The sequence below is a fragment of the Kogia breviceps genome, chromosome 2, assembly GCF_026419965.1.
Source record: "Kogia breviceps isolate mKogBre1 chromosome 2, mKogBre1 haplotype 1, whole genome shotgun sequence".
NCBI lineage: Eukaryota > Metazoa > Chordata > Mammalia > Artiodactyla > Physeteridae > Kogia > Kogia breviceps.
Window position 1 is genome coordinate 157,614,059 of NC_081311.1, and position 15,690 is coordinate 157,629,748.

General features: G+C 35.7%; 1 protein-coding gene across 4 annotated transcripts in view; it reads left to right on the forward strand.

Annotated features, from left to right (window-relative positions):
* PMS1 (PMS1 homolog 1, mismatch repair system component) overlaps positions 1-15,690 on the forward strand; it is a 98,494-nt gene that overhangs the window by 57,392 nt on the left and 25,412 nt on the right. For 3 of the 4 annotated variants that reach the window (XR_010839152.1, XM_059052546.2, XM_067026451.1), the window contains 4 exons: positions 7,170-7,286; positions 13,433-13,555; positions 14,105-14,248; positions 14,401-15,293. Coding sequence is in view for 3 of the 4 variants with exons in the window: in XM_059052546.2 (XP_058908529.1) it covers positions 7,170-7,286; positions 13,433-13,555; positions 14,105-14,248; positions 14,401-15,293 (1,277 nt within the window). In the remaining variant the exon portion in view is untranslated. The remainder of the gene's footprint in view (positions 1-7,169; positions 7,287-13,432; positions 13,556-14,104; positions 14,249-14,400; positions 15,294-15,690) is intronic. The other variant, XM_067026450.1, reaches the window with a different exon arrangement.

The following is a 15,690-nucleotide window of genomic DNA, read 5'->3' on the forward strand; positions in this document are numbered from 1 at the left end:
CCACAGTGAGATATCACCTCACACCTGTGAGAATAGCTATTATCAAAAAGCAACAAATAACAGGTGTTGGAGAGGGTGTGGAGAAAAGGGAACCCTCCTGCACTGTTGGTGGGAATGTAAATTGGTGCAGCCACTAAGGAAAACATCATGGAGGTTCCTCACAAAATTAAAAATAGAACTACCACACGATTCAGCTATTCCACTTCTGGGTATTTTTCCACAGAAAACAAAAATACTAATTTGACAAAATATATGCACCCCTATGTTCATTGCAGCACTGTTTACAATAGTCAGGATATGGAAGCAGCCTAAATGTCCATTGACAGATGAATGGATAAAGATGTGGTACATATATACAATGGAATACTACTGAGCCATAAGAAAAGAATGAAATCTTGCCATTTGCAACAACATGGATGGACCTAGAGGGTATTACACTGAGTGAAATAAGTCAGAGAAAAAGAAATACTGTATGATTTCATTTATATATAGAGTCTAAAAAACAAAACAAATGAACAAACATAACAAACCGAAAGACTCATGGAGAACCAGCAGGTGTTTACCAGAGGGGAGTTGGTGGTGGGATGAAAGTAAAACAACAAAAAATAGTAACTATGTGAGGTAATGAATGCTTATTAGCTTGATTGTGGTGATCACTGCACAATATGCAATGTTGTATGAAACAATAAGATTGTACGTCTTAAATATATACAGTTTTTGTCAATTATACCTCAAAGCTGAAAAAAAATTTTTAAAAAGAAATTATTACTCATTATCAACCAAATATTTCCATGTCCTTAATTATCCTGTTGATACCAATACTGCATTCTAATTCAGCCAGCTTTTAATTTCCTAGAGGGGAAGGATTCTGACCATTTTTTTTCCTTGTATGTCTACGTAACCCATTACTCTTTTCTCTGTTATGGGACCTCAGTACTTCGATATGTATAGGCACGTTGAGTGGACCAGTGCTTTTGGAGTCTTTCAGGAAAGCTGTATTTATATAAATAGATTTATGGTTGCAGTGCAGCTCCCAGTGCAAAGAATTAAATGTTATGTGACATACAGAAGTATAGGTTATATAACTGTTAATAGGACATTAAGATTTCTTTATTTGATAAGTATCACTTGGGAATTTTGCACATAAATATGTGGAGATTGAGCCTTTGATTAAAGTTTGAGTGCCCAAACTCTGAAATCACATGTTTTAACCTGAAATCACTTGAGCATAGTTTTTTTGCCTTTAAAATGTCTAGTATGGACGATGAAGAAGATAAAAGGAACTCTGCACATTTCTACACATGAAACCAGTCAACCCAGCTGATCAGTGACTATCCCAGATGGTGATGAAATGAAGCACACTAATGACTTAATATGATTCCTACCTAAACACATTGTGTTTAGTGGTCAGAATTCAGAGGCATTGCATAAAGATTATATCTAAGCTGAAATTGTTCAGAAGTGTTAAAAAAGCAGTGACTCAAAATTCACTTGAAAAAGAAAAAGATAAACAGAACTAGGAACCGATGTCTTTCAAAATGATGTTCTTTCAAAGAACCTTGCTGCTGTCAGTATTATTTGTAACTTTTTGGTAGGAATCATTTTATCAGTATCTGTTTATAGAAATTGGAAAGAACCTCAGTCACCTATTTCTATCCTCCATCTAGAAGCATAACTAAGGGAGAGAGTATTGGAAATTCCTGTGGCCTGAGCTGAGTTAGAATCATCATTAGTGGAGTATATAGCTGGTGACTTTCTACATCCATCTCATTTTAAAACATGTAAATAATATTCGTTATGTGACAGACACTAAATTTCTGAGTTGAACAGCATAAAAGTCCCTCATCTGGAGAATCTATCATCTCATGCAAATTAACACTCAGTTACAGAATTTGTTAGCTCCTATTTTTTCTTTAGATCATATAATATTAATTATGCTAGCTTCTTCCCTTACTATAAACTCAAAACTAAATTCATATATTTTATGTTTTACCCTTTCGTGTAAATTAAATTGTATCTTTACTGTAAGATACACCTGAGACAGTCTGTAAAGTCTTTAGCATTATGTAGCTAAATAAAACTGGATTTTAAAAAAAGAATGAAGTACTGATACAGCGTGGATAAAACTTGACAAAGTTATGCTATAAGTGAAGAAGCCACTCACAAATAACTATGTATTGTATGATTCCATTTATATGAAATACCCAAAGTTGGGAAATTTGTAGAGACAGTAGATTAGTGATTGCATAAGGTGAAGGTGCAGGGACATGGGGAATGACTGCTAATGGGTACAGGGTTTCTTTTTGCAATAAAATTGTTTTAAAAAATTAGACTGTGGGGATTTAGTTGCACAGCTCCGTAAATATACTAAAAACCATTGAATTGTATACTTGTATACTTAAATTGTATCGTGTCAGTTCTATCAGGATAAAACTATTATTTTAAAGAAAAGAAGGAAAAGCAGAGTTGTTTTGGATTTCCTAAAGGAATAGACAAAGACTATAATTTCTAACCCATGTAGTGGTGTGAGAACCAGCAGTCTTAATTTAAAAAATAAAGAGCTAGTTTTCAACTCCACTAGGGTTACTTTTCTCTAGAAAAATGTATTCATTTGCTCTCTCCTTCAACAAATCGTTTACTGGGCCCTTCTGAGTACTTGACGCTGTTACTGACACTAGGGATTCAATCACATTCCTGATTCTTCTCCTTTTCTTCCTCTCCCCATTCAGCAAGTCACCAAATCACCTCAAGTCTGTTTCACATCCTTTAGTCTATCTCTGTTTTCTTTTACTCTTAGCAGTGTGCTTGATTCTGTTACCCAGTCCAGTGATTCTCAGCCACAGTGTTAATATTAGTAAAATACCTAAGTTTGCAAATGTTTTACCTTTAAAAAAATAAGGTAAATAATCCTGTAAATGTCACTTTTACTGACTTGCATTCCATTGTATTTTTGTGAGTGGAAGAGAAAGAAATAGTGTTATAGCTAATGTGCCAGGAAAAACACACAATCGTCAGTGTCTATGAGACTATTTTGTGAATGTGAACCTTATCCATTTTATGTGTCCTCAATAAAAGTTGAGAATCTCTGAGTTGGATTATTACAGTCATTTTAAAATCCATATTGCTTTAGTTTCAGTTCTCACTAAATCATTCTTGCCAGAGATCTCTTTCTTTTTTTTTTTATTGAAAGATATTTGACATAAAACATTGTGTAAATTTAAGGTATACAACATGTTGACTTGATACTGTATTATTGAATATATTATGATGGCCATTGTAGCAATAATTGCACCTCTATAACATTAACTAATTTTTCTCTTTACTGGTTGGAATAATTAGGTTCTAGTCTCTCAGCAAGTTTGGTGATTGTAATACAATATTATTATGTATATTCACTGTACTGTGCATTACATCTCTAGGATTTATCTACTACTCATTGCAAGTCTGTACCCTTAATTAACATCTGTCCTATCCCCCCAACCCTTAAGCCTTGGTAACTACCAATTTTACTCTGTTTCTGTGAGTTTTTCCTTAGATTCTACATATGAGTGATATCATACAGTGTTTGTCTTTGTCTCACTTATCTCACTTAACAGAAAGCCCTCAAGGTCAAAAGATCTCTTTCTAACATCCATATCTGATCATGGCATTTTCCTAATTAGATTTGTCCATTGATTCTGCATTGCATATAAGAGAAACTATAAACTTCTTTGCATGATATACTAGGTCATTCGTGATCTTGTTCCTGTCTATCTATCTGTCCAGCTTCATCTCCAGCAAGGCATATTTTCTATGCTTCCATACCTTTGCATGTGCTCTTCTACCTGTCAGGAATGCCCTTCCCATAATTTGTGGGTGGCAGACTCCTTTCAAGTCTCACCGCACATGCAGTTGTTCTGTGGAGTAGACTTAGGTTTCTTCTACAGTGTTCCCACTGTGTTTTGTATTAGCAGTTTTCATAATGCATTATAATTATTTTAATACCTTAACTTTCCTTTTGTATTTTTAGCTCCTTGAAAGCTGGGACCTTGTCCTTCTATCTTTGTATTCCCAGCTTTTAGCATGGAATCTGGTACAAAGTAGATGTTCAATAAAATATTTGCTGAATAAATTTAGAAGTTTTTCCAAACATTTTAATTTAGCCAGAGCATTTATGTATTATAATATGTGCTGAAATAAAGATTAAAAATACTTATGTGACATCCCATGTTTCCTGGAGCAGTTCCAATTTTATATAGTGTATTGTCCTTTAAGTGGAAATGTAGTTACCAAAACATAATATTTTTTAGGAATATACGCATTGAACCTATACCTTAATTTTTTAATTGTTTACAATTTATTTTTCTATTTGATTTCATGTACTTTAGGTCCTTTTTTCTAATTCAGATCACTTTCAAAGCAATAGACAGTGAAAAGTTGGCATCTAGGACAGAACAGTACCTGAATTCTAGTTCTGTCATTTTGCTGGGACTAATTACTACACATTGTATTTATATGAATATTAATAAATAAAAATAATCAGAAATTTAGAAATCCTTAGGTATAAGGATCTGCATAATAAGATTAAGGTTGGTACTGACAAGCTGCATTCTCAAAAATATTCTGACTTCAGGATGCTATAAGAGTAGCTCCCAGTCTTTTTTGGATTTCTGTTATTCTGGTGTGGTTTCTTTGATTTGGAGATGCCGATTTTTCTCCTTGTCCTCTTCTAAAGGTAAATTATTTATTTAACTTTAAATGAATTTTTTAAATAATTTTTTGTTGTTGTGGGTTTTTTTGTGTGTGTGGTATGCGGGCCTCTCACTGTTGTGGCTTCTCCCATTGTGGAGCACAGGCTCCGGATGTGCAGGCCCAGCGGCCATGGCTCACGGGCCCAGCCACTCCGTGGCATGTGAGATCTTCCCAGACCGGGGCACAAACCCGTGTCCCCTGCATCGACAGGTGGACTCGCAACCACTGCAGCACCAGGGAAGCCCAATAATTTTGTTTTGAGAATGTATTAATACCCTCAAACAACTGGAGATTTCATAACATATCACATACTCATAAGTGAAAATGCATTTGTCAGAGACACTATTTGAGAATTCCCAGTTAGGGTCTGGAGTTGGCTCTAACTTATTACTATCCTTGACTAGAGAGGAGAGAGATTTTAGCAAAGTAAAAATTTGGAGCCAGAAAGGTTAGGGTATAAATCATGATTCCATGATCTAGTATCTGTTTCTTTGGGTAAATCAATCTGAGCCTCAGTTTCCTCATCTGGAAAATGAGATAATAATACCTGGCTGAAATGGTTGTGAAAATTAATGGTTTCTAGAATAGTAGTGCCTAGTAAGTAAGTTCTTCATAAATCGTAACTCCTACTTGATTAGTATTAATAAAACCCTGGGAATAGGTAAAAGGTTTTCCTGTTACACTAAATATTGGGCAATTTGTCTTCTTGAGCAGTTGTTACACTGTCTGTTTTCCCCAGCAGGTTGGTCTTTGAGATTCTAAAAACAAAAGTGGCTTACAGATGATACGATACCTATCAAGAAGCAGAGTCAGTGACTATTGTCATCTTGTCCAGAAGAGAACAGCCCTTCGCTGCTGTCCCCTGACATTCCAGTTAGAGAACAACATGAATTCATTTATTTCCCCTTTCATTTTATTATACATAATATTGTTAGTACTTCTTCCTGCCTACATGGGTTCCTGGTCATGTTAAGGAATTTGTTTGGCTAGGATCCTTTGATCTAGCCAGAGTGTCTCTCTTTCTTTTAAACCTTCTCTACAATCAAATATTTAAATCAGTGTCTTTTTACTTGGAACAAATAACCTTTCTATATTACAAAAAAAAAGAGGGAGAGAGAAAGAGAGAACAAAGCAGAACTTTCTCATCTCCCTTCCATTGATTCTACAAACCTACTTGTTTGTATACCCATTCTTCCCTCACTGCTTTTTGTTCAAGTGTGTCATCAAGAGCTTCCCTTGATCCACCTGCCTCCAGTTATTGCTGTCTGCTTTCACTTTACAGCCAAACTTCCTAAAAGAGCTGTCTCTTTCATATGTTCCCCCTATAGTCACTATCTAGTAACTAAAATTTGGCTTCATTTACTCTGCTTCCTTAGAACTGCTCTCATCCTCCTGATTGCTAAATCCTGTGGCCACATCTCTTTTTTTACCTTGGTCTCAACACTGGTCACACATAACTACTACTTTCTTAAAAAAACTTCTTGTTCTATGCACCATACTGTCCTGTGACTCTTCTTGCCTCTGGCCAATCCTTTTCAGTCTCCTCTTCTTCCTCTGTCTGCCTCTTGAATGTTGATGTTTTCTCCTAAGCCCTTTACACATTTTCTTTAGGATTTAGGGGGTTCTAAGTGAATAGTTGTTGAATGAATATGTGTCTGTATTGGTGGTTTCTCAAGAGATTTGACTACAGTTGGACCTCATTAACTGAAAAAAATTTCAGTATGTTGTACCTGATCATACACTTCACAGCCAAACTTTGGTGCATTCTCTCTGGACTATGCTTCTCTTAAACTACTCTACTATAAACTACCCTACTAGATGCTTGCAGTGTAAAACTTCCAAGCTCATTATTCAGCTTTTATGTCTGTAAGGTTCAGTTAGCTTTTTTAAAGTTTTCTGTGTATAAAAGGTAATTATAAAGGTAATTTTTAAAAGCATGCATTATCCTAAATTTTTATACCAGTTTGACTGTTTACAGAAATCTTATAGCATAGGTGTCTGTCCTCAATAAAACAGTAATACTTTACTTGGAGTAGCGATTTAATTTAAATATACTCTGAAGTATATACTCTGAAGTTTAGGATTAGAAGAGGGGAGAGAATTAATATTTAATGAAACTGTTTTATGCCAGATACCGGCCTATGTGTTTGTCTACATCATATATTTTCATCTTTCAGCAACTCGGGGAGATAATTACTCTTAGTCATCTTATAGAGAGAAGAAAATTGAGGTTAAGGGAAGTTAAAATAGATTCTACACTGCAGCATATATAGCTACTAAAATTTGGAAACGGAGTTCTGTTAGACCTGCATATCTTATAAATGATGCAGAAAATATAAGCTAGGGATGAATGCTAAATATAGCAGTAAATGGTATAAGTACTTGAGTTTACTAAATCCAAATTGTGTCAAAAGTTGTCTGTGTTATTTTGTCCCTAGGCAATTATTTGGCAGAAGACTAGAGTATCAGATCATAAAATGGCTCTCATGTCTGTTTTGGGGACTGCTGTTATGGGCAACATGGAACCCTTTCAGTACCACTCTGAAGAATCTCAGGTATACAACAAAAATGTTCTTTAATAATTCTAATTTACCAATGAAACTATTAAATTATTTCCTTTTTGTGGGGTTGGGGTTACAAGAAGTTTTTTTTTTTAATTTTAACGAAGTATGTGTATAAGGTACAAAAAGAAAAACGCACAGAGCTCATATTAAACCTCTCTTCCCAGCCCTGCTTCCTGTTTTTATCTTTTCTGTTTATTGTTTAATTTTAAGTGTCGTGGCTACATTAATTTTTAAAGTGATTTTCAATTTAGAATCTTCATCTGTTTACTTTCTACAATGAAAGAAAAGAAGTTGAGCTCTCTTACTTTTGTTTTCCCTTTCCCATCCTAGATATGTATTCCAGCTTTATTTTCTTGATCTGTCAGCTTCAGACAGTCTTCTTCAGTCCCAATAATATTGGATGAGGTTATTAACACTCCCAATCTTACTTCTACCTACTCTTCTCCCTCTCAGTCATGTCAGCTCCACTTTCATGTTATCTAGCTTAATAACCTATTTTCTTATGTAACTATCTTTTGTTTGTTGGAAGATTTTTAATTATGTAATCATCTTTTGTTTGAAGATTCATTCTAAAAGTTGAAAGCTTATATGGAGTATACATTACTATGACTTCTCTGTTCTCCTTCTCTTTTTTATAATTTGTTGCAGTCTCTTTTCTGCTACTAGTTCCCTTCCTATCCTTTTTGCAGTATTGAGTTCTTAATTATCATCTTATTAGAGTCTTGGATGGGAGCTTGTACTCAATTAATGTGTTAAGAGTTGTCTCTCCTGAGGAACAATTCAGGCCACCCTTAGTGGCCATGATCTGACATGGGTTCTGTTTTTCAGAGCTCTCTTAATAGTTTAATAGTTTAGACACTAGTGCCACCTTGGACTGGTCATGGTGGTTGACTTGGGATAATAAGGGTACTGTCTAAATTCCCCTGGGTTCCCTGTGGCTTCCTGGAACTTTGTTGCCTATACTGGTAACCCAGGAAGCTTGTGACAGGAGATCCAGACATGATATCTGTGGTGTTGTGCTTTAGAGATTCTACCTGTCATAGTTTGCTCTGAAGACCAGCAGCATTGGCATTACTTAGAAGCTTGTTAGGTGAAGCCTCATCCCAGACATACTGAATGAGAATCTGCATTTTAATATGGTCTCCGAGTGCATATTCAAGTAGGAAAAGCACTGATTTAGACCTTGGTTAGTTATGATTCCATGTGTGATTGGAACATGAGTCAGTCCTGCAGTTGGGATTTCTTTTCTTTTATCTGTATTGAGATACATTGCCAGATCTGTGCATGTCCATTGTTTTTTTTTAATAAATTTATTTTATTATTTTATTTAGCTGCGTTGGGTCTTTGTTGCTGCGCACAGGCTTTCTCTAGTTGTGGCGAGTGGGGGCTACTCTTCCTTGTGATGCACGGGCTTCTCATTGCCATGGCTTCTCGTTGAGGAGCATGGGCCCTCGGCGTGTGGGCTTCAGTAGTTGTGGCACGTGGGCTTAGTAGTTGTGACTCGGGCTCTAGAGTGCAGGCTCAGTAGTTGTGGCGCACGGGCTTGGTTGCTCTGCGGCATGTGGGATCTTCCTGGACCAGGGCTCGAACCCATGTCCCCTGCACTGGCAGGTGGATTCTTAACCACTGCACCACCAGGGAGCCCCATGTCCATTGATTTTAAAATTTTCCCTTGAGATAAAATTGTACAAGGGCTGCTGCTAATCTTTGACAGATACCAAAACCTTGCTGAACCTTCATGTGGTTATTCTTGCATGGGGGAATGAGGGAACTTGGAAACCATGTGTTGCTGAGTAGTACCACTTCAGTGGGTTGTCAGAAGGACAGACTTCTGCGTGTCTCCCTAGTGAGAATGATCGTCTAACCAAATCTCTCTTTTGTTCATGCACTGTGTGTCTAAATGGGTATTGTAGTTATGTTGCCACCAGCTACCCATCACTATTTCATGCTTTCTGGGCTTTCAGAGTTTCCTTGACCCATTGTCATTCCTAGCCTAAATCAATCTTAAGTTGTTTACCAACTGCTAATGGTTGCCCCTCTCACCTCACTTTTGTCCTCATTACATACATTCAAGTTGTGAAACTTGGCCACCAAGGCCCTTCACTGGACTGGGGTGGCAGATGCATAAGTCATTGGGAACCTTGGTTGCAGAAAATCTTCATAATATCTGTTTCTTTAATGTTGAGGGTCCCTTTCTTTTCTATAGCAACTCCATATGGGAAGAATCTCCTAATTATGGATGGTGATCCCAGCTGCACCACTGCTGTGGTGGCATTTCTTATGGAGTTTCCCAGTGTGGCTTTGTTGGTTTGATGGAACTCGTCAAGTTGGTTTTTTTGTTTGTTTGTTTGTTTTGACATCTATCTTCTCTTTGATAGCTCTGCATTAATCCATGCTAAGTTCTGGATGAATTCCACAGTACTGCCTGATTTTTATTTCCAAAACAATATCTACTTTTCTGTTCTTTCTTCTAAACTTGATTTATAGCTACCAGTTTTGATTTCTTTATCTTCTGGGTTTTTAAAAAATAATAATGGTTTTTTATTTACTCTTTTAAAAGCATGGTACACATACTAAATTCAGTCATTTTTGTATTGCTCTATCATTTTTATTCTTGAGAGAATATTCTCTCATTCTTTGCCATTTTATATGCTTTGAAATTTTAATTTACAAAATCACTTTGAATGCAGATTTATTGTTTTGTTTTTCCGTTCCCATAGTTTGGCAGATACCACTGCCCTCCCAGCCCCAATTCAAAACTAGGTATTAATATTAGTAGTTCATGCCTTTCGTCCTGCCAAGATTTTGCAGACCCTTTTTCCTAGCTGACTTGGCTTAACCTTATTTTTGGTTTTGGAGTTGTCTCTGTTCTTTCTGGTGATCCTTGCAAGCAGCTCCAAACAGTGGTCACAGTATTTTTTAAACATTTGTGGGGGTGGGAGGAGAAATTTGCCCATATCAAAGGGAAAGACTGATTTAAATCCCCTAACTATATGTGTTTTCTGTCCTTATTTCCATACCAGAATTGAATTTCCAATTGACCAGCTGCTTTTTTTCCTTTTTTTTTAAATTGATACACAGTTGACATATTAGTTTCTAGTGTACGATGTTATGATTTGTCATATGTATACATTGTGAAGTGGTCACCACAGTAAGTCTAGTTACATCCATAATCACACATCGTACCAATTTTTTTTTTCTGATCTTAGAGCACATACGGGCTTTTGATTTCAGCCATCACTCCCTGTTATGTTTAGCATTAATAACATCTTTATGTTTGTCTTATTTTTAAATGGTTAGGTCTTCAAAAATTTTTGTAAAACTTTGTTTTATCTATCACTGCTATTTATTTGCAGTTGGGATGGAGAGAAGGGAATTATTAATAAGTGTGAATTTATTCCACTATCCTGATCTTCTGATCAGGATTTACTTTAGAAACATAAATCCCATAGGGTTCTAGAGGTTTACCAAAAGAGAACATCAAGGTTACTTCAACAGAATTGGGGCAGAGAAGAAGCGATGGGTTTGACAAACTGGGTAGGGGGCAGGGCTGTTCATCATGGTAAAGGAATACAGGAGGAGCTAGTTGGACAGCAGAGTAAAGGTGAGCTTAAATATTTTATCAATTTTTGAATTTGGTGAGATTGAGAAGATTTGTGTGACAGCTAGTTAAAGATAGTAAGCATTTGGGGATGAAAGAAATAAAGGTTCTACATCTGTATCTTAGTGTCACTGGTGTATGTGTGTAGATGGGAATGAAATTACTCAGGGAGAGTAGAGAGCAAGAAAAAAGGGTCTGATTATGAAACTCAGGGGGACCATCATCATTATAGGCTGTAAGCAAAGAGAGAGAAACCAACAAACCAGACTAAAGAGGAAGTGTCAGAGAGGAAACAGAAAGACCAAAAGAAAAGGCTGAAGCAGTGTCATGCTTCCCAAAGTAGAGAGTTGTCATTGGTATCGGTCTGTAGAGAGTCAGGTAAGGGTAGACCTAAGTGTCCATTGGAGTTGGTCACTGAGGTAGAAGCCAGATTATAGAATATTGGAGATGAAGGGAAGGAGAGAGGGATCCATAGCTGAAGAACAATAGGGGAGAATTATTTGTTTACATTTTGCCTTTGATTTTTGTTTTGCTATTTAGTTAATAGTTGGGTATAGAATCTTATAAGGTCTATCTAATTTTTTATTTTGTTGCACTGATTTGGTCTCTTACAGACATTTTTCTTCACTCGAACTAGATGGATTTTCACTTTTTATAGCATTTTATAAGACTTTGCCATTTGATTTTACTATTCCATATAACTTACAGTTTGTTAGTTCTTAAGGTTGTCTTAAGCCATTTTTAAAGCTCAGTATTCACAAGTAATAGTATTTATTCAGTGGCCAGCCAAGATGGTGTGGAAGGAAAACACTAGCAATATTACCAATTTTTTCTTCATTTTAATCTTCATTCTTCCCTATTCTGGGTATTTTTTTTCCATCAACAGTCCCAATAAGTCTTTCAGGCTAAACAGGCTCTCCCTGATGCTCAGCAGGTGCTTTAAGAAGGGTCTCATGTTACTTGGTAAATTATACAACCATTTATAAGTCTTGTGAAGTTTTACAGTTAATTATTTTCATTTTAAAATGGATTATCTAGGTTTATTTATCAACTTTTTTAATTGGCACAGTTTGGCACTGTGACGGTAATGCTCTTAGTGTTCTAAAATTGGTACTGCATCTCCTTAAGCACTTATTTCCCAGGGCAGGGATAGCCACAGACATAGGTGGCAGCCTGCAGGATACGTTGGTAAGGAGCCTCATGGTTTCTGCTTAACTAAAAATAGCACCCCCACTGACAGTCTTGCTTTTCTAAACCTAAGCTGAAATTTTCCCATTATTACTGTTTCTTAACAGGTTAATAAAACAGCTGATGCCAGTTGTTTCAGATAAGAGATTATTATAGGCCTGTATTTTGAATAATTTGACCAAGATCACACTAGTAGTAGACCTGGGATTTAAATCACGTCAGTCTGGCTCTATCCGGTATTCCTAACAATTCTCTGTATTATCTTTAAAAGTAAAAGTAGGAGCATTTTCCTTGCCTTCTGTTCCCTAAATCAGTCAATCTTCTCGCTGGTATTTTTTCGAGGATTCTTCTTTATTTTCTCCCTCTTCAAACATTTGTAAAATAGTTCTCTAAACAAAAATGAAGATAAAGTACAATGCTGCAATGTATCAAAGAGTAAAAGATTTTTTTTTTCCCTCAGTAACAAATACCCAGTCAGATTGACTTCATGGCATACTCAGAATAAGGATAGAAACAGCCACAGCCACTTCTTTACAGAAAACGGTGGCTGAAAAGAAAAGGATAAAGAACCAGAGGAAAGTCACAATATGAGGAAAGACATTTTTAGAAGACAGAAAGAAGATCAGGTTGAGCAGAGAGCAGTATTTATGCTGTATGTCCTATGACAATAAGATATATGCCCATTGGTGAAACTCTCATGAATGCCAATTTTTCCTTAAAATAGAATTGCAAAAAGGGAGAGTCAGAGGCTAAGAACACCAATTTAGCACGCTTCAGTAATTTATTTAAGGTTAATGCTCATGACATGGTTATCAGGAAATAAATGGCTCTTTAGACCTTACGATGAAAATCCATTTGTTTGTTAATTTTTTTATACCTTTAAAAAAATATACAGTGTTATTTAGGCTTTTTAATTTATTTTACTTATTTTATTATTTTTAAAACTTTTTTTATTTTTGGCTGCATTGGGTCTTCACTGCTGCATGTGGGCTTTCTCTAGTTGCAGCGAGTGAGGGCTACTCTTCGTTGCGGTGCGTGGGCTTCTCACTGCAGTGGTTTCTCTTGTTGCGGAGCACAGGCTCTAGGCGTGCGGGCTTCAGTAGTTGTGACATGCAGGCTCAGTAGTTGTGGCACACGGGCTTAGTTGCTTTGCAGCATGTGGGATCTTCCTGGACCAGGGCTCGAACCCGTGTCCCCTGTGTTGGCAGGTGGATTCTTAACCACTGAGCCACCAGGAAAGTGTCAATTTTTTCATACCTCTTAATGTATTGTATATAGCCAGACCCATGGAATCACATTTATCATTGACATTGCATATCAATTCTGTAATTATTCATTACAATTATAGATTTATCTAAGTGGATTTCTTCCAAAGCATGATGCAGACCACTCTTTCACAAGTCTTTCAACCCCAGAAAGGAGTTTCATCTTTATAAACAGTCGACCAGTGCACCAAAAAGATATATTAAAGGTAACCTTTTTAAGAAAAAGTATCACTTGGATCAGAAATAAAAACTCTGTCACTTGCAGCTTCTTATAAGGACTACTTCTAAGAATTTGTTCCAAAATAAGGAAAAGGAAAAATCGATACAATATCATTTATTAAGCATTGTGCTAGTACCTTACATATGACTCTTCACAACAGTTCTGTGGTGAATTATTATCCTTATTTATAGTGAAGAGACTGAACTGTTTGTGACTATCTTAGACCACATAACGAGGAAGTAACTCAATTTGGATTTGAACCCAGGACTTTCAAAACATCCATGACACTATGATCTTTTAACCATGAAGCCAGTTGCATTGGATATTTGTACTTCTTAATGAATGCTTGCGCTTTATGTAAGTTCAAAGCCTCTAAATGAGCATTACTATTTAGATACTACCTTTCCTAATAAGCAGTTACATCCACTCAGTTTCTCAGTTAAATATGCTTCTTTGGGTGGTATTTTAAAGATGTCAATACTATCTTTTTTTATGTCTTTTTTTTTTGTCTTTCACTCATTACATATATTTCTAGCTAATCCGACATTATTACAATCTGAAATGCCTAAAGGAATCTACTCGTTTGTATCCCATTTTCTTTCTGAAAATTGATGTTCCTACAGCTGATGTAGATGTGAATTTAACACCAGATAAAAGTCAAGTATTATTACAGAATAAGGTAATCTTTTTCAGATTTTTGTTTGTTTTTATGCTATTTACAAACTTTTGCAGTCCTAACCATTTTCATATGAAAAAGACTTGCTTGTTTCTGTAGATTTTTTAATATTATTTTCATAATTTCCTCTAACATTTGTTAATTTGTATTTTTAGGAATCTGTGTTGATTGCTCTTGAAAATCTGATGACAACTTATTATGGATCACTAACTAGTACAAATTCTTATGAAAGTAATAAAACAGATGTTTCCTCAGATGACATGGTTGTTAGTAAAACAACAGAAACAGATGTGCTTTTTACTACGATGGAAACATCTGGAAATAATTATCCAAATGTTGATACTTCAGCCATTCCTTTCCAGAATGATGTGCATAATGATAAATCTGGGAAAAACACTAATTATTGTTTGAATCATCAGATGCATATTGGTGACCATTGTGATGATCATCTTAATAGTGAAAATTCTAGCATTAATAAGAACAGTGGAAATACATTACAGGAGATTCCAATGAATAATTTATCATGTGAGGACACCCAAAAGGAATATAGTGAAATTTGTTTTGTAGGTTCTGTTAAGCAAGCCCAATCAGAAAATGGCAGTAAAGGCCATATAGATGAGAGTGGGGAAAATGAGGAAGAAGCAGTTCCTGAGAAGTCTTTGGAAATTTGTGTAGATGACTGGAGCAAGGGAAATGTACTTAAAGATTCAAGAGGAGAAAACATTGAACCTGTGAAAATTTTAGTGCCTCAGGAAGGTTTAGCATGTAAAGTAAGTAATAATAATAATAACCCAAGTCCTGAACAAAAGAATTTGAATGAAAGTTCCTATAACAAAAAATCAAATGTGGTAGATAACAAATCTGGACAGCTTACAGCTTATGATTTAATTAGCAATCGAGTAATCAAGAAACCCATGTCAGCCAGTGCCCTTTTTGTTCAAGATCATCGTGCTCAGTTTCTCACAGACAATTCCAAGACCAGTTTGGAAGATGCAACCATACAAATTGAAGAACTGTGGAAGACATTGAGTGAAGAGGAAAAACTGAAGTAAGTTTCCAGAGCTTTCATGGGATCTGAATGCTCAGATATTTCCATTCTATATGACTCACTGGGTTAAAAAAAATTTTTTTTAACTTCTTATTTATGGAAAAGCAGAATGGAAAATGGCTTTTGGCTTGACTAAAGTACCTTTTTTGGCATCACTTTTTTGTTAATTTAGAGGTTTATATGGGGGTTTTTTGTTTGTTTGTTTTTTATTTTGGTACAAACCTTAACTACTTTCTGATTTAAGTTTGTAGTTAAAGGTTTTCCATTCTTAACTAAAAACTATCATTTTCTTCTATTTCTTTTTTATTTTTACTTTAATCTTCCTATGACAGGACTTTTTCTTTTTTAAACTTTTGCATTAGAATGGTCGTGTTTTTAAGATCTTGACTATTCCCTT